The sequence below is a fragment of the Periophthalmus magnuspinnatus genome, chromosome 24, assembly GCF_009829125.3.
Source record: "Periophthalmus magnuspinnatus isolate fPerMag1 chromosome 24, fPerMag1.2.pri, whole genome shotgun sequence".
NCBI lineage: Eukaryota > Metazoa > Chordata > Actinopteri > Gobiiformes > Gobiidae > Periophthalmus > Periophthalmus magnuspinnatus.
Window position 1 is genome coordinate 14,432,979 of NC_047149.1, and position 26,014 is coordinate 14,458,992.

The 26,014-nt window shown below is 36.8% G+C and overlaps 2 protein-coding genes across 2 annotated transcripts; both read left to right on the forward strand.

The window, feature by feature from the left end:
- The first annotated feature begins 395 nt into the window (after nt 1–395).
- On the forward strand, nt 396–2,773 carry tmem18 (transmembrane protein 18). The gene is made up of 5 exons (XM_033990738.2): nt 396–553; nt 650–767; nt 845–899; nt 1,652–1,745; nt 1,827–2,773. Exons 1-5 carry the CDS (start codon nt 461–463, stop codon nt 1,923–1,925), a joined length of 459 nt encoding a protein of 152 aa, XP_033846629.1. The 5' UTR covers nt 396–460; the 3' UTR covers nt 1,926–2,773.
- A 20,013-nt stretch (nt 2,774–22,786) lies between these two features.
- LOC117392491 (ALK and LTK ligand 2-like) lies at nt 22,787–25,870 on the forward strand. Its single transcript, XM_033990585.2, has 6 exons — nt 22,787–23,416; nt 23,813–24,183; nt 24,551–24,601; nt 24,688–24,768; nt 24,847–24,921; nt 25,180–25,870. Exons 2-5 carry the CDS (start codon nt 23,880–23,882, stop codon nt 24,909–24,911), a joined length of 501 nt encoding a protein of 166 aa, XP_033846476.1. The 5' UTR covers nt 22,787–23,416; nt 23,813–23,879; the 3' UTR covers nt 24,912–24,921; nt 25,180–25,870.
- The last annotated feature ends 144 nt before the right edge of the window (nt 25,871–26,014 follow it).

Genomic DNA, 26,014 nt, shown 5'->3' on the forward strand with positions numbered 1-26,014 from the left:
GCCTATTATTTGTATTGATTTGCATCATTCAAGACTCAAAGTATAAGTTCAGAGTCCTTGAGAAATTTATAATAGGAACACTTTTGGTGGTAATTGAAATGTAGAATTGTTAGGGTGGGAATATTAGCAAGTAGGACCCATTTGTTTTTGGTTGTTGCGCAAGGTGAAAAAACAAGGTGTAGGTCTAAATAAACGTGTCTGGTGTGAATAAACTTTTTTAATTATGTGGTTTTAAAATTTTTTTTTCTTAATTGGTGATTATTATACACATAATTACAGGTGTATTGCGTGCTTATGTATCATACTTTTGATAAAACAATAAACAGAAATTTCGTTTTCTATGGGAGGTCCTTCGCTGACGTAATTTTTATGCGACACGATTCTTCCGCATTTGTCTTGTTTACTGATGAGCATCACAGCTAAGCTAACTTTAATTTTGTGATTGTCTTAGTTTTGTAAGATGGCAGATCCAAAGGCACAAAATATGAGCTCAATTCCAATAGATGGCTTTAGTAATTTACGAATTACATCAATATGGACGTTCCTCTTGTCTGTAAGTACACTTATTTATTTTCTTTCCCTGTTAATCGTGTGTCAACAGAATTCCATACATTTTCTTACTTGATTCTGTATTCTTTTGTTGTCGCAGGTGCAGTGGTCGGAGCCCTGGCTCATAGGGTTGGTTAGTTTTCATTTTGTGTGTTTATTTGTGACTCTGGTGACATGCAAATTCTACAAAGCACAGATTTGTCACTTCTTGCTCATGGGTGGGTTTTTATACGCTCTATAGATTTTTTTTAAATTGTGCTAACTATTTGATAATTCATATGTGATTTTTTTACAGCCGGCTTAGTGTACAGTGCAGAGTATTTGAACGAGTTGGCAGCCATGAACTGGAGGTAATAGTATTATTAGGTACTATAGGCAGTGGTGGATTTAAGTAAAAGTACATAGCTAAAAATTTACTTAAGCAAAAGTATCACATGAAAAAGTCGTAAGTAATAATATTTAATTACCCGTTTAAAAATGCACTTTAGAGTACACAAGTATTTTTAATTTGTTAAAGTGTTAAATGTAGCGATATTGATTACAAATTTTGCATATTTTTGTCAACAGTAACAATATAAATTAATAGTTTAATTTTTCTTGTGAATATTGTGTATTTATTTTTGCTTGCTCAAAGCTTGAACTCAAAAACTGTAGTCAGGATGTTACCATGAACATGGTAACATTCTGAATATGAAAAGTACTTCTTACTTTTCAGTCCAGTTAAAAAATGTAGTGGAGTAGAAAGAAGAGATACTTGCTCTCAAATGTAGCGAAGTCAAAGTAAAAAGTATTCACTGTAAACTTACAGGTACAGGTACCTAAAAACTCTACTTAAGTACAGTACTTTACTACTTGTACTTCATTACCTTCCACCACTGATTATATGTAGTAAATAAAGTACAAGTCCTTCTTCAGACCCCAAAACATCACATTGTGGTGCTTTTAAAAAATATATATATTATTTAATTGGGAACTCTTGCAGTGTGAATCTGTTCTTTCTTTTCTACAATTTTTGTCTTTGGACCCAGCATGCAGTCACAGCCTCTACCCACAAGTATATAAAGTACACACAACAGTTAATAATTTAGTTTTTGTTTTTCAGGTCTTTTTCTAATTTCCAATACTTTGATTCCAAGGGCATGTTCATATCTTTGGTATTTTCCATTCCTCTTTTGATGAACACAGTCATTATCGTTGTAAGTGCTAGTTCTTAATAATAATCAGCAACATCTTTGTCCAATCATTGTAGCAACCCAACATATGATTTTGTCGTGTAGATGGTGTGGGTCTACAGGACATTTTCCACCATGACGGAGCTGAAAACACTGCAGCTTAAAAAGAAGATGCACAGGCAGAAGCGTGAGAAGACTGACTGACCCATTTATTTCCTAAAATTGATTTTAACAAAACAAATCCTTAATCCTAATCCCAAATGTTGGAATGAAGAAATGTTTTTGGTTACTGCCAAAGGACGAGAGAGCATCAAAGGGCCATATGGGGGCATTTTTGTATATGCTGTTTGTAACCATGTGTTTTATTGAAACTTGAAAGGACATTAAACTTTTTGAGAGCCATTGTTTATATCTTATTTTGTATGGATTTTTATTGTCTCAAAAAAGTCAGTATAATATTCACTCTGATAATAGTTGGATAGCAGTAAGTGGTGTAATTTGAAAATTTGGGCTGATCATGGGTTTTCCCCTTGTGCTATTAATGAAAATAAACCAATTATAAACAGCCAAAGCCAGCTGGAGTTTAATCACAAAATACCGTGCCACTTAATTAGGGTAATACCATTCAAATCAACTTCACATTCCAAAATGAGAGCAACCGTCTGACCACTTCCAGCGGTCACAAGTCCTGTGACTTGTCGTGGGGCCAGCCTGAGGGGGTCTTTCTGCCAGCCAGTCTGCAGAAGGTACCACTGTCAGTAGCAGCTTAAACCAGCAGACCACTTAACCTCTCTGTAGAGCACCCCACCTGTCACTATAAAGCTTAGGAGGCTGTTACTTTGTCAGATTTATTCCCAGTGGAAAAATATCCAGAACATTACAGAAGATTGATCTGTCATGCAGATTACACTATGTTTTTGGTACATACTGTGCGCAGGCGGAAAGGGGAAGTTACATTTTGCCTTGAGCACCCCAAATCACATGTTTAATTATTTTATGATTTTGGTATCTAGTGGTTAAATAGCAAAATTGCATCCACAAAAACCTTATTTTAATTAGAGCATATGCCAGTTTCTAAAGATTTAAACCTTTTCAAATTCATTTTTCTTTCAAATAATACCATCCTGAACCATCCTTGTTTGTTCCACTAGATGGCACAATTCAATAGGTCGGACCAAATGTTATTTTTAATTTGCTCATATCTTTCTGTTTCAAAATTGGCACTGGTATTCTACTCTGTCTTCCAGATATGACACTCTATCCTTATTATGCTAGTAGTAGTAGTTGACTTACATGAGTAGATGGTTTGATTTGCAATAGAAAACTGCACAGAAGATAGGAGGAGAGAGAGGAATATGGAATTAGTGCATTAAAGTGTGGTAAAGGAAATAGTCACATATACATACATATATATATATATATATATATATATATATATATATATATATATATATATATATATATATATATATATATATATATATATATATATATATATATATATATATATATATATATATATATATTATATTATATTATATATATATTATATATATATTATATCATATATGAGTGATATAATATCACTGATATCCAGGCTCATTTAATAACAGTATTACATCACCCTTACAGGGAATAAGTATTAAAACTGGTCCAGTGGTGTCTGAGGTTAAAATCTAAACAAACTACTTACGACATTGTCTTCAATTTAAATCAAATTATCTTTACACATATTGGCTTGAAAGGGTTTGCAAAATTCACCAAGTCATTCATTAAAAAAAACATCTTTAGCTTGTTACTTTGGAATGTCGAAGTAACAACTGTTGGAGGTCGACGGAGAAGATGACGATATTGTTTTAAAAAGGACACGAGGAGGATTTTAACTGTGTACGTGTTCAAAACAGTGAGTCGAAAAATGCTTGAACAACTACATTTACCACAAGGGAAAACTAACAGAAGCTCTAAGAAAATATTATATTATTTTTGTGTGCTTTTTGACATAAGGATGCATTTGAATGTGTTAAAAGTCACAATATACCCTCTTTGACCCCTAAACTCAGAGGTTTTCCAACACTTAAGCATGATGAATTTAAGCAGAACACACCTAAAAGACACTGGCCAAGAAACTGACACTGTTATTAGGGATTACTCCCTCTAATACACTCCAACTGTCTTCAAAAGGTTCACAACCACTGGCCAAGTCCAAAGTGTTTCTAAGTGTCACAAATTATAATAATGGATTTACAATAGTTCTGTTAAATTTGTATCAGAGAGACAATTTCATGCAGTAAATATGTCAGAAACAGAAGTAAAACTGCACCTAAAAATGAACAAGAATAAACAAATCTTAACATATATGTTTGAGTAAGTAAAGAAATTACCAATGATACTACCGTAACTACCACAACTAATATCATCCCTCTTAGCAGTACAAATATCACTGTACATTTATCTAAGTAGGAAATACTGGCCTTCCATTTTTGAATATTATACAAGTAATAAAACAATGTGACTCAGTAAACTACTTCTTATGCATGCAGAATTACATCAAATATAAATTAACGTAATATTGTGGTTCATCTGTTTGTGATTGGGGTGTTGCATGTCAGGCAGTGAATGAGCTCGATCTGAAATGCGTTGAAATGTGCACTTTTGAAAGAATGAGAACAAGCAGATGTTGTGTCGGTTGTCACTCGGCTGATGTAGAGTTTACATCTGCAACAACAGCAAAGAGGAAATGAGGATCTTCAGTTATGGCAGTCTATTTGTTTTTCTATGACTGTGTTCACTCATACTCTCCATACAGTTTATATTGGCCCTTATCTCAGGTTCTAACATCTGCGGATGGTAAACGCAAAATCTGGGCTGTTTGTTACCATTTCAAACCAATTGTGCAATTTAAAAAATATCATTACAGTGATCTTTGTGATGTGTGTTGGAATTCCTCGACTGACATTGCATAAACGTAAATGCATTTACTTAATCACAATTTTTCTAACATCCTCTAAAATAATCTAAAGGATAAATTGTTACATCCCTGTGCTTTTTCATGTTCTTTCAACATAATATTTAGTTTGGGAAGCTACACATTTTGACCTTGCACTGGTGTCTGATAACAGCAGTAGCATCTTGAGTCAGTGGCCATGCTCTGTAATGTAATAAGGAGAAGAGGTAGAGGAGGAGGTATGGGGGTCAGGACTGACAGATGAGTCACTGGCTATGAATGAGTCATGTACAGCATACTTTTGTAATTTAATAGATTAGATGGAGAAGACTAGAGGTTACATTCTGCATGCAGGTAATCTTTAATGTTGATGATGGGCTAATACAAGGGAAATCATCATTCAAGCCTAAGCATGTTTGACCACTCCAACATGGCCTACACTATATTTGTAAAGATTAGAGGAATCCAAGGATTCATTACATTTCTTCATGCTTCAACTAAATACATAGGTACTTCCCAACTTAAATTCAAGATTTAAATTCTACATTTAAAGTTATTAAATGTAGTCTTTACCTTGTAACATGTGTAATCTTGTATTTTGTATATGCCTTGAATAATCCACACACGCATATATATATATATATATATATATATATATATATATATATATATATATATATATATATATATATATATATATATATATATATATATATATATATGGGGGGGGGGGGGGGGGGTGCGTGTGTGTGTGTTTATTACTTACTTACTACTTACTACTGTGGAGAACTCCAGGAAAGCAGTAACATAATCATGGAGACGAGCAGATAACGTAACCCCTCAAAAAAGGTTGCAGAGTGCACCTTTAAGAATAACTTCATGGTTAACTTTATAATTCTTTTGTGGTAAAAGGTATCATTTTAAAGTTTTAATCTACTCTGCTAGTACTTAGAATAGTAGTGTGTTGTATCTCCATGAATAGTACTTGCATATGTAACTGTCTATTTGTTATTCTCAGTTTATGTGACATCACCATTGTATCCTTCCCATGACCAAACTGACCTTACTGCCCTGTGTTTCAGCAATGTAGCATCACAATATTGACTTTTGTCTCCAGTTGCTTTGTGGGAAATGATGGCATTATAGTAGGTGCCCAGTGAAGCCTGTCATCTGTCAAGATTGAGATCTGGGATTTAGTTTGCTAAATTACTGCAAGTTTTCTCAACATTATTTATTTGCCTGAATTAATTTACTATGATTTGGTGATGAAATGAACAGGAACCTTGATTAGAATTTCCTAAGCGTACAAATCCTTTGCAAAAAGTAGTAGTAGTGATGAGTCCGATGGACCTGAGTGAAGATGAGGGAGTCCATCACAAAGTGCAATGTTGAAATCCTGGTGAAACTAGAATTGAAACATTATTAAGTCCAGCAAGTGTTATCTGAAAAATGTGAGATGTTAAAGTTGGGATGTGAAGGTTATCATGGAAAAGGGCCCCTTTCACCTCCTGTTAATCAAACAGGCAGATCAGTGGTTTGTTGAAACTGTTGTGCTGCCAAGACTCCCAAAGCAATGCCATAAATCTGTCAGGGTGGATACAAACACCCTTGAGTAAACATACAAAAATATCTGAGGTCATTAAGAGCTGTTTATCATCTGGGAAAAATTGAAGTATTTGCTTAAAATATGAAAGAATATAAGATGCATAAAAGTTGGTGCATGGAGGATCTGCAGAATGAAATAAGCTTGTTAATGTTCATTCTCACACATATCCGACTGTCTGGACAACGTGCCCCTGGGACACTGTCTCCATCGTCACTTATGCCAATTTGGAGCCTCCATCTGAAACGCATGAATCATAGCATTAATGTGAGCCCTGATCGAGCTTTGTCAGTCCGAGGCATTTTTCTTCTTTCTGATCTTTAAAGAAAATGTTCGTTCTATGTTACAAATTCTTTCTAAATATAGAGAGATGGTGCATTTTGAATGGAAACTATTTTGTTTAATGAGCAGGTTTTATGTCAGCACTGCCGTTCCATTAGTGATAATTGAGAATGAGAAGGTGCTGCAGGTTGGCTGTATTGTTTCAATATTAAGCCCTGACATGTGCTGTAATGTGTAACGTCACCATTATCCTCACCTCAGCAGATCAGAGTGAGGACCTTCATTAAGATCTGTGTGACCTATTGATGTCAATTACCCTGCACCAGACACTGACCACTTTAACAAGTCACATAATGTCATATAGCATCTTTAATCACCTTCAAAGTATTATTATTATTTTTTTTAAGTTAGTCCTTCTCTATTTTTATTGTGAATACAGGAATCTCACATCTTATACTTATCTTATACTTTATTACCTGGTATATTTTATGTGTAATCTGATATAAATTATATTAGTTAGTGAGTAGTATGTCCTGTCCCTTTCCTTGGTTTGGTGCTGGTTTAGTCTACATTTAGTTTGGGGTTCCTTCACAGTTTAGTCCCAATTTTGAACTGGTGAAGGGTGAATGGCCAAACCTGTCCAGCTGTTCCATACCAAAGCTCCTGAGATTTGATGGCTTGATTAGCTGCATCATCCCAACATGTAAGTGTATTCTCCAGCAGAGTATCAATCATTTTCAGCTGTATCATGATTGAACATGAAAATTAGATATGACTTTATCACAGAGGAGGGTCTCCATGGAAACGATGTGTCACTGACTATAATATTCGACAGTATGGCATTAAACGTATGTATCTCCATGAAGAATGTTCTTAGTGTTTACTTTTTTCCCTTTTTTCTTATAAAGTGTTATGTGACTAGAATTATTGTATTTTAAAATTAATTTCAACTCATTCCACCGTATAATCATAAATCTGATAAAACAAAACATTTTGTAAGTCAGTACACCTGTCTGGGTGTATAATATAAGAGGGTTTTGTAATTTTAGTGGGAACACTGCAGAGAAAATCCAAAAAACACAATTAGATAAATAATAAACCTCTTTTATCTGGTAATACCAATATAATATAGCTGGTTATATTATTTATTTACTCATTTATTTACATTTGTGTGAAAACTTTTACATCACCAACTCACTTGAATTATAATTAGACCTTGTGTGGAAAAACAGGTCAGCTCTGAGATTTGGTGTGTCTCTGAGAATGCTGTGCGGCGGCCCTCCAAACTATTCAATTGTTCAAATACCATCTAATAGCTTTTATCTGTATCACAGGCCAAAGAACACACTCGCACAACAGTGGAAATTGTGAAAGATTAAAAGATGTTGTTTGGGGAGGCTGTTTTGCTATAAAGGATTACATCTGGACAGTGGGAGATACCAAAAGATGAAAGCTGTTGAGGGTCAAATTTGGCCTTGAACATGAATCAATTTTTCTAAGTTCTTGTGGGTTTATGACTCATCATCTTCAGGTCTTGAATCCAAATTTGTCAGATCAATCCTCAACCAGCACATTTTCACTTGTCTCACACCTCAGTCGTCACATATAGACTCGAACAGGTCGCATTTTAATGGATTTCTACCTCACTGTGTCTGAATGTCTGGGTTTCATTACAGATCAGAGCATTTCAGAGGTTGATTTGACAGAGACACGTGTTTTTTTAATTTTTAATCCAAGGATGTGATTTTTATTACTCCTATGCCTTACACATTTCAATAGTTTTTTATTAATATCCAGAACAAGTTTAGCAGATGGTGCCAGTTTTCCTTTGAACACAGCGGGACAATCACTGGGTTTGGAATTGAGTACTCTACACTCAAGACGTGAAGTGAGTATTGAGATTAGACATGTACCATACACCAAGCCCTGAACTAGTGTCACACATGACAGAACACCAGATTACTCAAGCTATCAATCACCTCATTCAGTTTTTTAACAGTGTGTTTAAGCAGACAACTTTCCAGGAAAAATAAATAGTATGTGCAAGTGATGCTGGTCAGGCTTTAATTGGAAATCATAGTTTTCTATATTTGCCTGTACAGTATCTTTTGTTTAGTGTTTTTCCCAGAACACATGAATGAAATACAAATATTTTGATTTGTTTAAAACATATCTCATATTGACAGGGCCTTGTTTACTATCAATTCATCCCACCCAACAAAATACTAAACAAAAAACACAGAGACAGTAACAAGGCCAAGACAACATTGACTGCACTAGTACAAGAATATGTGGTGAGCTACGTTTATTTTCCCTTAAAGACAAGATGCTATTTATAAAAGCTGATCACTTTGTGATTAAAATAATACTGTGTGATAAACTCTTAGAAAAGAGCAACTTCCAGAAACTGTACTTTTTATGCTGAATATGTGGTGTTTTTGTATCAGTCGCTGGACAGTTGACTTGATCGTCCATTCCCATTAATGCCTACTGATGCATACAGCGCTAGGTCAGTAGTCATAGTCGTGGAGCTTTTTAATCAAGTCAACAGTAGCCAACAGTCTTTTTAAGTGCCTCTCTCTAGGGAGGAAACATGTCAGATGTCTCAGTGTCACAGTTTAATATTATGTGTTGGTCAATTTCATATTTAAATAACCATGTGCAAGTTAATTTGGAGCAGGTTTATTCCATCTGTGTGGACCATACATAACAGTTCCTGTCAGATAAAGGCACCTGTAGGGATCATCCAGCTTGAGTCCTACAGATTCAGGACAGCACTTGGCGTGAAGAACAGAAAATGCATTACTCTTTCATAGAGCTGAGGTTAGCACAGTTGCCTGCGGTACGGAAGAGGCCTCACGCTGTGGCCAACCAGCGCCTGCCTGGTGGGGTTCTGGAGGTTCTACAGTGCTAACAGTCAGCAGTGCTATTCATGTTAAGCACAAATGTCAAAAGGAAAGAAAGATGTCATTTCCTCCTAATTTTCCTGTCATAACTGGTTTATAAAGATAACGGTGGCAGTGGCATACATTAGGATTGGATGATTACCAAATAAGAATTTGTCATGTAAACATCTTTAATTGGCTATTATGTATTAATATTCACCTTTTTAACAAAAAATAAATGCAGCTGTGATTATAATTCATTTATTTATATTAATGTCCTGGGTGAGAGGGAGTAGATTACACAATAAAGTTTCCACATTTTGATACAATAAAACAAAACAGAATAAGAATAGGGATGGTTTTAAAAAAAATCTTGCTTTTATTTATTGCAGGTGTTAAAAACATGTGTTATCTGCTTGTCTCCATGGAGAAAGATATGTTGAATGCCAAATGCAATGAATGCAAATGCCGGGCAAAATGTGGCCCTCCACATCATTTTATGTGGCCCTCGACAGGGTAAATTAAAAGGTATGATGGTCTTAAAATCTCAGTTTATCAGGAGATTATTCAGTTACACAGCCATATTTTTACATCTAGCCAAATGTATATGCAATAGTTATAACTCGATTAAGTAATAAATACAGAAACAGTTAATTAACAAGCTAAAAAATTAGTTAGGTTTATTTTACATTTGGCCCTTTGAGAGCAGCCATTTTGCTAATGTGGCCCTCGGTGAAAATGTGTTTGACACTTAAACAATATAATCACATCTCCATGGAGACAAGCAGGTGGCTGACCACCTGATGTGCACCTTTATTTTAGATTACACATTATAGTTTTAAATGTACTTTTCAGCTTTGGTCTTGTTCTTGAAAGAATAGCTTCTTGGTGTTTCTTTGCGCTTGTTAGTTTTTCTTTTAGAGTCATTCATACTATGTGACCAAGCAGGCCTAAACTTTGCCACTTTGCCAGTCCATCACAGTCGTGAGATAGACGATGTCCCACCCACACATCTGGGTGATGGGGAGGGCTTTTGTTTAGCCACAACTGCAGGTCCATATCCTCTGTCTGAATTTTGTATGATCAAACATTTTTTCATTCATTTGCTTTCCCTTTGTAGCCAGTTCTTGTTTGCTGGGGTTTCCATCAGGAGATGAGGGTAATTTCCAGCTACACACACTCGTGCAAACAGCTATGTAACCTCCAGACAAGAATGAGGGTGTGCACTGCTTTACAAAGTCACAGAGAGAGAAATGAGAGGGATGTTGCGACCCAGAAGTTCAAGCGGAAAATACCACAACAATGTTTTTCCCATAAGAAAAATTAGACCCACTATTCAATGATGAGATAACGTCTAAGTCTAAAGATAACCATTCATCTCACACACACTGACAAATGGGGCGCACACAGGCCTGTCTGGGGCACTTGCAGAAAATGCTTGATATTCTTAGTCACTGATTTAAAAAGTAAATCAAAGTGTAATAAAATTTAAAGGTAATAGCATTTGTGAATATCTAGAGGTATTTGTTCTAATTAAAGAGATAACAGGGGACAGGAAGACACAATTGTTGATGCAATAAAACATTGTAGTCTGGTTTAGTGAATGTCAAACAAAATGTAAAGTCTGACTCATGAGAAAAGAGAAGCTATGAACTATCAAGCAAGGATTAGCAATATCTTTTAGCTAAAACAGCTTTATTTGCGGGAGACCATGGGTTCCCCTGCTTCCTAAACTGGGTCCTATGCCTGTTTAACTTCCACCTTCTGCCTGGTTCTCCACCTATTATGATTTATTCATTTCCAGTGGAGTGGGAGGAGTTTAAAAGCAGAAACAGATTCAAAATAAGGCCTATACAATCACTGTGTTGACCAAAGCCTGCACATAGTAAATTGTTTTCACTGTAGAATGCAGAGCAGCTTTCTGCAGCTATGACTCAACATAGCTGGCCTGTTTATTTGCTTGACACATACTAGTAATCACAGCTAAAGACAAAAATTCTATGTTTTTATTTTTTATGTGTAAGTTAATTCTGGTTTTACAAAATAGTTGCTAATACAGTTATACTTGCTCAGTGAATATTACTGAGTTAACACCAATTTGTGGTTACCAAACATGGACCTTACTTTTCCTGCTTGATAATGAGGGAACATGCCATCCCAAACCTGTAACCTACAGGCTTGACAAATGAACCTCTGACAAATAGCATGTTTGTGTTTTCTGGGCTCCGGCTGATCTATGAAGGATAAGAGTTGTCCTGCCTCAGCAAACCATCTGCAGTGATCTCCTAAGGACTTTAACAATCTATTGATGAAATGCCTTTTTAGATTTTAATGGGCAACACTGAATTTTGCATATTAAAATGCAATGACTATATTACTGATATTGTGATGCTCTGCCCACTTCTAGTTTAACATAAACAGTGAGAAGAATCTGGTATTTACTTTTGTTAAAGTGTTCAACTGTTGCTAAATACGGCAAAAGTGTCTTTTTCTTTCTGAGTAATACATTAAGTATCCAAGGTCTCAAAACACATCATCTTCACTCATTAAAACTTTGTGATTGGTCCCACTCTTGGCTTTGGAGCTAATTGATTGTGTCATACATCTCTTGTATACTGGTTTAGACCCTGTCTTTGCTCTGTCTACTCTCACCTCGTAACTCTGCACTCAGACTCCATGAGCGCTACATGTTTATTGTTATGATCTGAATGATGTGACTGTGGGCTTTGTAAGAGAACATTAGGCAACAGGTTATCAGACCGACAGCTTGACTCCATGCTTCCCTTTTATCTGCCTAAACAGGATTGAAAGAAGATTTCACCAATAGAAGAACTGCATCTTTGTGTGTGATGCCATGCCTCATAGCTCCAAAATGATTAATGTAATACTTGTCACATGACTTCCTTGGTAAACATTTAAGCCCTGTACATCTAGGCCTGTCAAGGGGCCGATGGCGCAGATTGGCAGCCTTGCTTCTGTCAGTCTGCCCCAGGGCAGCTGTGGCTACAATAGCAGCCTACCATCACCAAGTGTGGAAATGAATGAATAATGACTATAGTGTCGCGCTTTGAGAGGCTTTGACAAGCCTGTAAAGTGCATTACAAGTGTAAGCCATTATTATTATTAAAATTTTGAATTACAATATACTGATGAAGAAAATAAACTGAAGACGATAAACGATAATATTGAAAATCATTTATGCCACTTACACAATAACCCCCATGACATCCTTGTTTATAAATTGCATTTTTATATTTGTTTTTACAGGAAGAGTGGAAAGTAAAAAGTAATTTCAAGTACTGTGATTTTTTTCATGCATATTCCTGTATGAATAAACTTTATGTTGGTTTGTGATTTGGGTGTTTGTTGGAGAAGTTGTACTATGTATAGCAGAAACAGCAGCGCACTGAGCATTAAAATAGAGTATATTTTTCATTGGACTTTCTAGATTTACGATTTAAGTTGTAATATTTATTGACTACTTATTTATTTTTGAGTGTTCTTGAACTGTTTGTTCGGGCAACACATCAGTGCAAGAAACGTGCACATAAAAGGACATTTCAGCATGGGAGTAATTGACATTCACAGAATATTCCCATGCTCTCTGTTTTAGTAAAAAAAATTAAATTGACTTCCTTGTTGTTAATCCCAACAAATCAAATAGCAGTATGTTATCTAATGCAAATACTTAAAGGTCCTATATTATGCAAAATTGAATCTTGTGTGCTTTAGGCCATGTTAGAATGTTGTTACCTCTCCAAAACCACACCTGGAGTGTTTTGTTTCATTCACAAATGTTTGAGTAGCCCTGAATTATTAGTCTGTCTACATCTCTACATCTCAAAATGGTCCATTTCACTTTGTGATGTCATGAAGCTGCCTTTTACCTTTAGGTCAGTAGAGATTGGCTAGTGACGCTGTGTGAAGTTTGAAAACACAGTTGAGCACTTCCAGTGTTACCCCATGACATTACAAGATGAAACAGTAAGTGTTTTCTGTTTGAGAAAAACCCTAAAATTGTAGGGTTTGTGTGTTACACATGTGTAAATTAAACAAAACACAACTCCATGTATGTTTGTGATGACTAAACAACATTATAACATATTAGAAAACAGCATAATATAGGCTCTTTAAACTCTATTGGAATATGTTGCTAATATCTTTATACGTTCTCCTAGGGCTCAAACAAATATAGGAACAAAATTAGCTCACGTTTCGATAATGCTGACATAAAACAAAACTCAAAACTAAGACTCAACCAAAAGAAATAGTCACTCTCCCTCCCAAAAAATGCTCACATATCATTGCATTTCTTTTGGTCCACTCCCTTGGATAATTACTCTGTCCCAGTGTTCCATGTAACCTTTTGAAGTGCTATGAATGGAACACCTACACCACGCAATGTCCTGACAGTGTCAATTTATGAGACATACATGTGCATATTGTCTCTTCCCAGATATAGCTGTTACGTGCTTTATAGTCATTTAAGAGGAGGCTATTACAAAAATTCAAATTAAACAAAAAAGGTATTCATAAAAACAGAAATTTGGGAAGCTGGATGGATGTTACTATATACTGCTAGCAAGTAATACATTTGGGCTATTTTAAAAATATAGGACACACATCAAAAAAAATGTTGTGATTGTTGTGTGGAGATATGCAGTGTTAGAATATTAAGTAAATTGTCTAGAAAAAAAATATTCAAAAAGGCAGAAATAGAGCTCATGAAAAAAATATGCAATGTTGATGCAATGTGATTTTGTGTATCAAAGTTTACGGTCTATAAACTTTTGATGCAATATTTGAACCCCAGCCAAGACATTTATTGGGACATTTTTATTACTTTCCCGATCAACAGTCATGATATTGCCATCAACATTTCTTGCTCACAAATTGTGTGCGCTAAAAAAAGCAAAAACTGAAATATTCAGTCTTTTTCTCTATGTTATATATCCATTATCATGCCCCATTTAACATTGGCTAATGTAAAAAGAAAGGGTACAAGGAAGACTTCACCCATGTTCAGATAAAAAAACAAAAAACAAAAAAAAACTAAGCAGGATTTTAGTACATTAATAAGGTAAATGGTCTCTTATTACAACAAGTGGGGCCATTTTGATAATGTATGTCTGTGCATGCACATTAAACGTACAGTATTGAACTGTGTACTTTCCTAAATGTAGCGTTCTCATCATGTTGCTAAATCAATTATCCTAATCTTCAGTTTTCCCTCTTAATATTTGTGTTCTCCCAGTTGTTATTTCTTAGTCTCTCATCACATTTTTGTGTACTTATAATGGCTATTACTGTGTGCTGTCAAATTAGGCATATAAGGAGTGAGTTTGTCTGTAGAGTTACAGCGTCAGTGCTAGTGTTATGTGAATATGCTCCAGTATGCAGCAGTATGTGTGTTACGTAGAGAGGTCACATTTCTTTGGCTTCGTCATCAGCGCTGTGAGAACTAACAGGAACCCAGGGTTGTGACTAAGGACAATGGTTCCCAAAAAATGAGGAGAGCCATTCTGCATCACATTTTAAATATAGAGTTACATCACTGTTCGTACACAGCAGGTGATTGTGGAGACGCCATTTTCTGTTGTGTCAGATTTCTCTGTGTGTCCCGTCAACAAACAGAAGTGTAAACCAATACCCCATGGAGTATTCATTAATTAACAGTTAATTAGTTGTTAATCACTGACATAATTGTAAGGACAATCAATTGTGTAAAAGACAAAAATAGTAAATAGGACTATTAAACAAAACTTTGGAGTACTGTTAAACTGTAAGGTACATTACTCAAGTAGGACTAAAATTATGGTACTAGAAAACTACTCCTTTTTTTTTTTTTTTTAAAGTTAATCAAATAAATGTAACTCAGTATTACTGATCACTGGTCACTAACCACAATAGTCCTATAATGAAATATATACATGTAATTATATAGCCTAATTATGTGAATCTATTTTGGACTCCAATACATCACTCTACGATCAGTGCAATACAGGGCCAAAGAGAACACCTGGAAGAATGGGCTTTGACAATTCAGTTTACTCCCCAAAAATCAACCGAATGAAAAAGCTATTAAGTACCATTGTTTTGCTTGAGGTCCTGTGCACTCTTTAATCCAAATCCACTTTCCTATGCATTGGGAAACGGCGCTTACTTAATGTGTGAATCTAGGCCACAAATAACTTAGATTTAGCAATCCATCTGTGATCCGTCACATGGCTGCAGCTGCACTATCAGGGCACAGCATCAGTACCATCTTGTCAAAAATTGTTGTAATTTTACTTTGGGAATCGTTTAAAGACTATTCATTTTAAATGCCCCATTCTATTGTGTATGAGAGAAACAGTGTAACAGTGGTAGCAAAAGATAATGGCTGATGCAGTGTCCTTCCCCAGAAGCAATGATTGGCTTGAGTGCTTTTTCCACAGAGCGATGTTGAGCCCTGTTCTAGAGAAACCTATTCCTGAACTGTGCATTTATGAGAAGCAGAAAGTAATTTAATACAATCCATATACTGGTGATATAAAGTAAATATTCATCATTTTGAATAATATATCAGTGAACAAGAGTAGAGCCCTTTCTAAACCAAATCTAATACAAGGCCATATAACATTTATTTGCTCAAGGGACATTCCAATTACAATGCTGTCTCTGTCTCCAACATTTACAAACAGAGTGCTGACGCAATTCCATTTCCCTCTCTCTCTCTCTGGCCCACTCCATTCTTGCCTCAGTCCACTTGGTGTTTTGAGGTCCCATGTCAGGAGTGTGAACTGTTCATAGCCTGCAGGGAAGGGTTAGGGAGGTCACATATCCATCACTACCCCGAGACGAGTACTTGACAAGAGAGCTCCAACTTTTAAGAAAGAATACAACATAAAAAGACAATTGATAATTAGCATGGGCGATGTATCGGCTCCAATATCAGTGATACTGGAGGTTTTTCCCAGAGTTCGGTATTAGTCTAATATCACACAATTACTTTTTTATAGTCCAGATAAATGTATTTAATCATTTTGTACAAAAAAAGAAAAGGTGAATTAATTACTATAACTTTATAAATATGTGGGCCAGGATTTTAATTTTTTTTCATTTTGGACAATCTCTACTGATAAATATCAATAAGACAGTTTCTGAGGACCTGTTCCTGGGATCACTGGAGGCCAGCAGTTCATTGTTCAGGGTGAACTTTGCCTAAGGGCTGTATTGAGGCTCTTCTCTAATAGAGAAACAATAGTGAAACAAAATGCATGAATGATTGTATTTATTTATTATACATTATTGATATGAAAAACAGTTATTTCCCAGTTTATTAGTTGGTCTTTGTTTATTCTTAGCTTAACAAAACTGAAGGGACCAAAATATTGTACTAATAAAAGTGAACCAAGAGTGAGACAGTGTGTTCTTAAACACATTGATTAAACAGTTAAATGTGTTTGTTGCTTTATGAACATTTACGATACTTTAACTTATTTTTATTATCCAGTCAGGCCTGTCGACAGAAGTTTGGGGGCCCAGGGCAAGAACCCTCACTTGGGCCACCCTCCAACATAAATTGATAGGAAGAAGGTCCAATACTGGGCCCCTGAAAACCGGGGACCGGCGACACACAGACCCCTTTGTTCCCCCATCAACTCCCCTGTATTTTAGTAACCCATTAGCTGATTCTTTCTCATAAAGTGGTCAGTTCTGCTGACATGCATGCAGCTAGGTTCAATTTCCCATCTAAATATGTATACTATGGATATTAATGTTAAGCACTGTAGGCTACATTGAATCCAATTAGTTTGTACAATTGTACAATTTGTACAAAAAACCCAGTTGAATGGGATTATTATTGATGAAGACATGAAGCCAAGTTTTTACTAAGTATGGGAAAAGTAGAAAGTAAAAATCATGACTGTCACAAGCTTGAGCTAGAGGGATTTGCCAGTGATTATTTTAAAGCTGCATGGGAAGATAGAGACAATTTACCAACTAGTCATACATTCATTTGGCTTAGCTAGATGCAATAAGGAAAATTTAGCAATAGTTGGAGAGAAATGCAAGTATTGATTTGTTTATTTGTTTATTTATTAGGATCCTCATTAGCTGTAACCAAGGCCCAGCTTGTCTTCACAGGGTTTACTTTTAACAAAAGTGGATTGACAAGGACTGAATATTGTGAAAGTGCAATATCAATATCAAAAGTATCACAATGAAACTTTACAACACATCAGCTGTAGCTCTAGGCCTAGAATACATTGACCATTTTCAAATTGTGTAGCCAACTTTTGAAATCAATGCACCAGTGCACCATGGGTTGTCAGTTTGCATTTCTACACCACAATACTGTAATACACATGTACCTACAAATTCCTTTGGATATTTTTAAATTCTTAAGAATTATATTTCATTTGTGAAATAATCTTTGACTGGCAAAAACATGCTGCACCCAAAACCACACAATCGGGTTTTATATTTTGAATCCAAGCAGCTAAATAAATTACTATCAAAAATAGTGTTGTGGATGCCGTTTTTACATTGTCCTGCAGCATTCTGTTTAAGAACAATGATTTCAAATATGTAGATATAGATCATATCTATACATGACATATGTGATGACGCTGGAACAGACCACAATGTTGTTCCCTCCATTGGGTGCATATATACACCATATAGCAGCTGTTTATGAAGATTTATAGTTATACCTAAAGCATTTTCACAAAAGGAGACCTAATGTCCAATGACATTCATACGCATGCAGTGACGTGATCTTGTGGTTCCCATGTAGCACAGTATAGCTTAGGCCCTAGGCAAAGTGAACTGGGCCAAGTGTGGGCCACCAACCATCAGGGTGCAGCTCCATACCAACTAATGCTGATGTATAATGTGATAATCAAACATAACATTATTAGTCACACAGTATAAGGCAAAGGGTTTATACAAGGGTAAGAATGAAGTACCGTATCAATGTACAGATAAAAGTTAAAAAAAACAACAACAATTTGTACATCTGCAAAGACCTTAGTCCAGTCTCACTATCTTAGTAATAGTGCCACCCATGAATAGGAGAATGTTGGAGTTTGGGGGTACATTCTATGATTGAGTCAGTCACCTGCCAGATCTGAGCTGGGCTCCTGGCTCCTCCTGCGCGCACCTGCAGCCCATCAGCGCAATCAACACACCTGCTGTGCATAAAAGGAGCTGGGAGAAGAGACTCAGCGCGAGATCATCGTTGTGTCACTGCATTCCTGTGGTCCTGTCTGTTCCTGTGTTCCTGTTGTGTTCCGGCCCTGGATGTCTCCTGCCCGCTCTGCCCTACGCCCGTTTGGTCTACCGGTTCCTGTGTTCCTGTGTTCCTGCTCACCTGCTCACCTCCGGTTCACCTTCTGTTGATACTTTGTCCTATTTTCACAATAAATACTGTAAATCTGCCCCGAGTCTGCATCCTTTGGTCTGCTACACTCACCCGTTACGACAAAGGCGAGCCAAGACAAAGCAAGTTTAAGCACAATTCACACACAAAGTTACTCAAAAGTGTTTTATACAGAATAAGAAAGACATTAAAATCATAATACAAACAAATCATTATGTAAATAATCATCATACAATTAATCTTAAAGCTAATGCAGAATAACAACCCTTCAGTCATATGCACAGCTAACCAGAACCGTTTTGAGCCTGGATTTAAACATTGTCAAAGTAGAGGCCTGTCTCACATCTTCAGGAGACTGTTCCAGGTTTTAACTGCATAAACTGAAACTCTGATTCTCCATGTTTAGTCCTGACTCCGAGCACCAGCAGGAGGCCGGTCCCTGAAGTCCTCAGAGTGTCAGATGGTTCATATGGCACTAACATGTCCGAGATGTACTTTGGTGCTGGGCCACGGAGAGACTTGTACACAAGCACAGCTGCTTTAAAGTCTATTCTCCAAGCCATAGAAAGCCAGTGCATAGACCTGAGTGCAGGACTTATGCATTAGTACTTCCTGGTTCTGGTCAGGCAGCAGTGTTCTGGATGAACTGCTGCTGTCTTAGCGCTGATTTGGAGAGGCCAGTGAGCAAGTCATTACAATAGTCTACCTTCTGGAGCCAAACACATGGATAAGTCTCTCCAAGTCTGGTTTAGACAGTATACTTTTGATTTTTGCAATGTTTTTAGACAGTAAAAAGCTGCAGAGGTTATTGATTTGATGTGACTGTTAAAGTTCAAATATGAGTTCATTATTCCCTCTAGACTGGAGGTGACTGCTAACACTTTCTCTTTGTTTCTGTCGCCCAAAAACTATGACTTCAGTCTTGTTGTTTTGCATCCACACACTGATGTGTTGTGCACTAGCACCAGTCTGGTTCATCCATGGGTACAATTTCCAGATGCCTGAAGGTGCCACGTTCATCTGTTCAAACTATTGTACACAAGTATAGACACCATGGGAATGTCCAGCCATCATACTGCTCAGGAAGGAGATGGGTTGTTTGTCCCAGAGATGAATGTGCTTTGGTCCGAAATGTGTATATCAACTCAAGTACAAAAGCAAAAGACCTTGTGAAGATGCTGGCTGAAGCTGGTAAGAGTGTGTCATTATCCACAGTGAAACAAGTATTGTATCAACATGGTCTGAAAGGCTACTCTGCCAGGAAGAAGCCATTACTCCAAAAGAAAAAGAAAAAATCAAAAGTGCAGTTTGCAAATGCACACAGTTACAAAGATTTCTGGATATGGCCTGTGGTCTGACGAAACTAAAACTTAAATGTCTGGCCATAACCAGCATTGTTACATTTGGAGGAAAAAGGGGGAAGCTTACTAGCCTTAGAATACAAGTCCCACTGTGAAGTACGGGGGTGGCAGCATCATGTTGTGGGGTTGTTTTGCTGCAGGAGGGACTGGTGAACTTCACCAAATAGATGGCATCATGCGGAAAGAACATTATGTGAAAATACTGAAGCAACATCTCAAGACATCAGCCAGGAAGTTAAAGCTTGAGTGTAAATGTGTCTTCCAAATGGACAAAGACCCGAAGCATACAGCCAAACTGGTTACAAAGTGGCTTAAGGATAACAAACTTAATGTTTTGAAGTGGCCATCACAAAGCCCTGATCTCAATCCTATTGAAAATGTATGGGCAGACCTGAAAAGGCATGTGTGAGCAAGGAGGCCTACAAACTTGGCTCAGTTACACCAGTTCTGTCAGGAGAAACTCCTGCCAACTAAGGTGAGAAGTTGTGGAAGGACATCCAATGCTTTTGATCCAAGTCATGGTACCAAATATTAATGAAGTGTATGTAAAGATCAGACATTAGAGAAAGTAATGAAAACCGTTTTTATTATTGGTCTCATTATTCTGGCATTTAGCAAAAAGATGTAATTGGTAATCCTAATTGACCTAAAACAGGAAAGGTTTAGTTTGATTTCATGTCAGACATTGAGGAAAAAAGTATATGCGTCTATGCTAATCCACTAAGCTAAGTAATTGTCCTTCTTGCAAAAAAACAGCATGAACACTGACGTTTTGAAGTCTCTTGATTAGGATCTTATATAGGATATGTCCATTCCTAGTGTGAGGGCTGCAGCTTCAGGCCCTTGTCTTTACACTGATGGTGCAATTTTAAGTCTCTACCTCGTTTCTGTGGCTGGACAAGATGAGAAACACATTTGATTTTGTCTTACACAGAACAGACTACCAAAAAAATCTCAGTGCACTGGATTACACTTGGAACTGCTTTTGTGTGCTTTAAGTGTGCATGGCTCATTGGACTATAGGCCCAGATTTTTTTTAATGTATGATGTGTAAAAAAAGGTCTCTGTGAATTATATTTGCAGTGATAACACTTTAGCACCATTACCATAACAACAAATATCAGTATAATGCATATTGGTGTTACTAATAAAGACTTACCAACTGCCATAATTGTCGGCTGCTTCTCTGAATCTAGTGGTATGTTTAAGGAAAAAGCCTAATAACAAAAAACAAAACCAAAAAAACGAATTATGTTACAGGAACAAGATTCCTTCCTGTAGGTCAAGAAATACGGCTCTAATATTGTGTATGAAGATAAAGCTTGAGTCCAAGAATGCACAAAGTTTGAATAGGTTGTGTCCACAGCCAAATCTTTATCAGCCCCTTATAATCATCACATTCAACAGTCATTTCCCTCTGAGATGCCAGTCTGTTTGATTCAGTCAGATGAACATTTTTCTAGCATTGTTTGTTAATGAAAGTGTTTATGTGGTAAAAGACCTGCCTCGGTCAAAGTTCACCCAATGCCCTCAAATAACACCTTTGGACAGTGGAATGTTTGGCTTGGATCGGGATGTCCCGCACACATATATAAGCATGCCCTCTGACAACCATTCATGGTACGAAAGATGTGAGTACCAATGTGCTTAGCCATTCAGGATGTCTGACCACATGGACTTCTTGGTCATATGAACACGAGTCACTGACTTAACTCTTACTAAACAACATACTTTCACATGTGGTTTAAAAGTGCAAACTCATTAGTGTATTACTATACAATACAATAGAAAGCTTCAATTAATGTTTCAATAACAATAAGGTGCAACATACATACACCAATACACTCCAATTGAGTCCACTGTAAATGATTTTTAATGACTAAATTACTTTGTTGGCTTTTCACCTTTTTTGTTAAGAGATATCTTATTGGGCTATTTTATTGTGACTGCATGATGCCCTCTGCTGAAACTACCGTAGTAAAAAACTGTTGGCTTATGACCTAATATGTATAAAAAGTCTGGAATAATGCACTCAAGAAAATAGATACAAACCTAATCCCATTTGTTTGTGTTAACAAATTATGGTTTTAAATTAAAATTAATTATATATATATATATATATATATATATATATATATATATATATATATATATATAAATTTTACACAGCTAATAGCAGAACAGGTGTCCTTATAAAAATGAATAAGAAAATCACGTTCAGTATCTTCTCCGCCAACATTAATAAAAGTAAAATTGAAAAAAAGTAGTGACATTATTCAACACTTGTTTGTTGTTTGTTGTTTACTATATTACGCAGTGACAGCGTAATATAGTAAGATATTGGAGACAATCTATAATAAATAATGATATGCTTCAACGTTTTGTTTTGTTTTTGTTTTTTTTTAAATAAGGGGATTTTCCTACAAAGTTATATAAACCTTGCCCAAGGCTCGGTCTAAAATTATGGCATCAAATTTTAGAACGTGAACACCAAATTCAGCTTGTTCCAAAGTTCTCCATTTGTGTCGAGTCTCGTTTCGGGGCAGGGGTTTGAGGAGGGGTCCAATTACACGCCCTTACTGGGAGCTATACCAACCGCACAAATCACACCAATCCTTCTGTGAACTTCTGTTTTCTGTGGAGCGGCTGACCAGAACTTACCGCATGAACTTTGAGAGAGTTGCGCGTAAATTAGTCTATTTTCGTAAACTCACCCGATAATTGGACCGAATAAGCGTCAATAGTGTCTTTACAATGAAATTCCAAGAGATATGGGCATTTTCTTTAGGACCAAAGATGGTGGTGTCTACATTGTAGCCGAGAGAAAATTTCTCTGGAAGTATTAGCATTAGAAACGTTTCCTGTAATCGCACCAACAAATGGAGTAAAGGAAAGGAGGGGGCGCCAGAAGAAAAGGATCAAAGACGCGGTCAAGTGATAGTAAACTCTAGAGGACTCTGAGCAGCGCTGGGAGATGGAACAGGTCCGCAAATAATGTGTCATATTATTATTGGAGGAGCTGCGTAAGCCTCCTGGGACAGGTCATCATCGCAGCGGTGTCATAAAAAGTGAGCGGCACTTGCAGGGGGCACCGGACGCGCAGCTAGGCGGCACATGAGAAGCGTTTTACGCGCAGCCATCATTCAAAGGATACTACTGCTACAACACAAGTTATAACTAAGCTTGTGTTCCACACTGGAGACCCTGCTCATCCCTTTCTGGCAGATGTTTTTACCATCTGGACTTTCAAAAGGTAATTCTATGTAGGTGGCCTATATTATTCACATCGCGGATAAAAATAGTGCGGTTTGATTGAATGACACGTCATGTGATTGTTGTAACAACCTCTGAAGAAAATTTGTAAAATTCTTCTTATCTGCTAAGCTTCCCATCAGGCCTACACACAAAGTTATTCTGAGTAAAATAGAAGACGACCTGGAGTTCAACAGAAGCCCACTAGTGTATATATGCCAGAATAATTTGCATTCACATTCGCTACATCTTGAATAGAAAGTCTGTCGATAAATCCGACTCCGTAATTCTGTGTTTGGTCTATAGCCTATTTGGGAACAATAAGCCTAATCATAACTTTGACACAAACATATTCTGTTTGTTTCAATATTGCTTTATTTCTATTTTATTGTTCCAGGTAATTGGATATTCTGTTCAGTCAAATCAAACTCGTAATAGTTGCTCACTTTGGTGTGCTGTGGTGGATGGCAGCTATGAGAGGACCGCGCACGCACTTTGCCATGGGTCTGGTGCTCCTTGTGTGCGCACTAACGGGCCGAAGCGTGAGCGCGCCCTCAGGAGCCTCCCCAACGGGGCGCGCGCAGCAGGAGGAGAAGGAGGAGAGAGAGGACTATAGGCGGCTGGTGGAAGCGGTTAGGCACGTGGATGAGAGCCGGGGAAGGGGAAGTGCAAGGAGAGAAACTGCGTTCTCATCACGAAGAAGAGCTTCAGCTCTGGAGGCGAGGGATTTACGAGGCTCCAGGACAGGCAGAGGAGAACAGGTGGCAGGTGAGTGTACAGTGGTGCCAGATGCTGATGTGCGGGGACTAGTAAAATATGAACTAATAATTGTTTTTAAAACTAAAGCTAGTTAGGCTTACTGTTTATCTTTATATAACCTATTGTCTCAATGGGATAGGACTTCAATCTTTAACATACACATTAGACCTAATTTGTTTGTTTGGATAAAAAACAAAGCACCAATATATATTCTAATTGCCAAAACAGTTTCAGCCTGCACACCTATATGTGTTATCCAGTTTAAAGGTTTAAAGTTATTGTACTACTGCCTATTCTCCTGACCGGAATGGCTCTTGACTTTTTTAAGAAACACAAGTTCACATAGCCTTACAATATTTTATTTTTTTATTTGTAGTTTTCCCTCCAAATCTCAAAAAGAAGGGGAAATTCCTCCAGCACATAGCAGGTAAGGACTTTTACCTCTGTGAAAACTGCTGCTGGAGATGAAGCAGATGGGAAAGATTTGAAATCTTGTATCTCTATTTTTTTCAGGTCCACTGTATTTCAGTCACAAGTGTAGAAAGCACGCGTACAGACTTTACTACCAAACAAGAGACTGCACAATACCAGCATGTAAGCCACAAACAACATATTGTCTTTCAATAACCTTTTGAGCCACTTGTTAATAGCATAACTTTTGACCATTTTCAGATTTTAAAAGATGTGCACGACTTCTCACAAGGTTAGCAGGCAGCCCGCAGTGCATGGAGGGATAACACGCACAAGGTAATTAGTATGTACTTTTGTCATTACTCTTTTAAGACACATATTTTAAAAGCTAAAATGTAGTACAGCTCCTCCCAATGTGTTGGCTAATTTTATGGTACAAAAGGCAATACATTAATCAAATATTTGTTATGTTGAATCAGTTTCAAATAATTATGTTTCTTCCCTTTCTTCATGCCTGTTTTACCCAGTTTAAAACAGGATCATATATTGTGGCAAAAAACTTTTTACGTTTATTGTTACACTTCTCTGTCACAGGTTAGGAGGTGCAATCATTTGAGTTGGCCAGAAGAAAGAAAACTTTTGGTAAAGATATGCCTGGAACTGCAGGAAGAGGGCAGGCTAAAACATAGACTGTCCATCCCCGGCTGATTTTAGGCTCCACGTTGGCCCTCTGAAGAGTCCATCATGGACATGGATTACTACCTGCCCTCGGAGCACTTCATTGGTCGGACGTGATCACATGGGCGCATCCAGGCAACATCACCAAACTAACACATACATGGAGCAAGGACCAAGAGGAAAATAGACAGAGGAGTGGTTGTGATAAGAAAAAAATACATTTTTTTCTGCTGCTGTTACTGCTGCCATTCAAAAAGATGTTCCTAAAACAAAAAGGGATTGCATATTTTTTATTTTGCCAATATCTCTGAGAAAAAGACCATCAGCATGGTATGGGGTGACTGACTATGTGCGCAGTTTGAATGTGCCCATCCAATGCACTACTAAAGACAAATGAAGTTGTGCGTGCTGCAAAAGTACTATCGAGGACTAATTCTTAATTTATTAACACAAACTCTGATGTCTTAAGAGAAAGATGACATGGTGTGCCATTTATCTGTGGGTCTTGGTTGTACTGGTAAAGTCTATATTTATGGTCCACACTGTACATAATATAGACATAACAGTTTAAACAAAGAGAGAATATTTACATATTGTAAGTTAAATGACTGGCATTTATCAAATGTGTCTTAAGAAGAAAAATTATATTTAAAATAAATTATAAGGTTGTTACAAATAACAGTCGCTGTTATGTTTTCCAAGTGTGTACTACTGAATTAACTTTTTTTTTAAACTTCATTACAGTATACAA

Coding starts and splice junctions, on each gene's coding strand:
- LOC117392491 (XM_033990585.2), top strand. CDS start 23,880: ATGGCAGCTATGAGAGGACCGCGCACGCACTTTGCCATGGGTCTGGTG. Junction 24,602..24,687: donor ATTCCTCCAGCACATAGCAG/GTAAGGACTTTT, acceptor TATTTTTTTCAG/GTCCACTGTATTTCAGTCAC. Junction 24,769..24,846: donor AGACTGCACAATACCAGCAT/GTAAGCCACAAA, acceptor GACCATTTTCAG/ATTTTAAAAGATGTGCACGA.
- tmem18 (XM_033990738.2), top strand. CDS start 461: ATGGCAGATCCAAAGGCACAAAATATGAGCTCAATTCCAATAGATGGC. Junction 554..649: donor TATGGACGTTCCTCTTGTCT/GTAAGTACACTT, acceptor TTGTTGTCGCAG/GTGCAGTGGTCGGAGCCCTG. Junction 1,746..1,826: donor TGAACACAGTCATTATCGTT/GTAAGTGCTAGT, acceptor TTTGTCGTGTAG/ATGGTGTGGGTCTACAGGAC.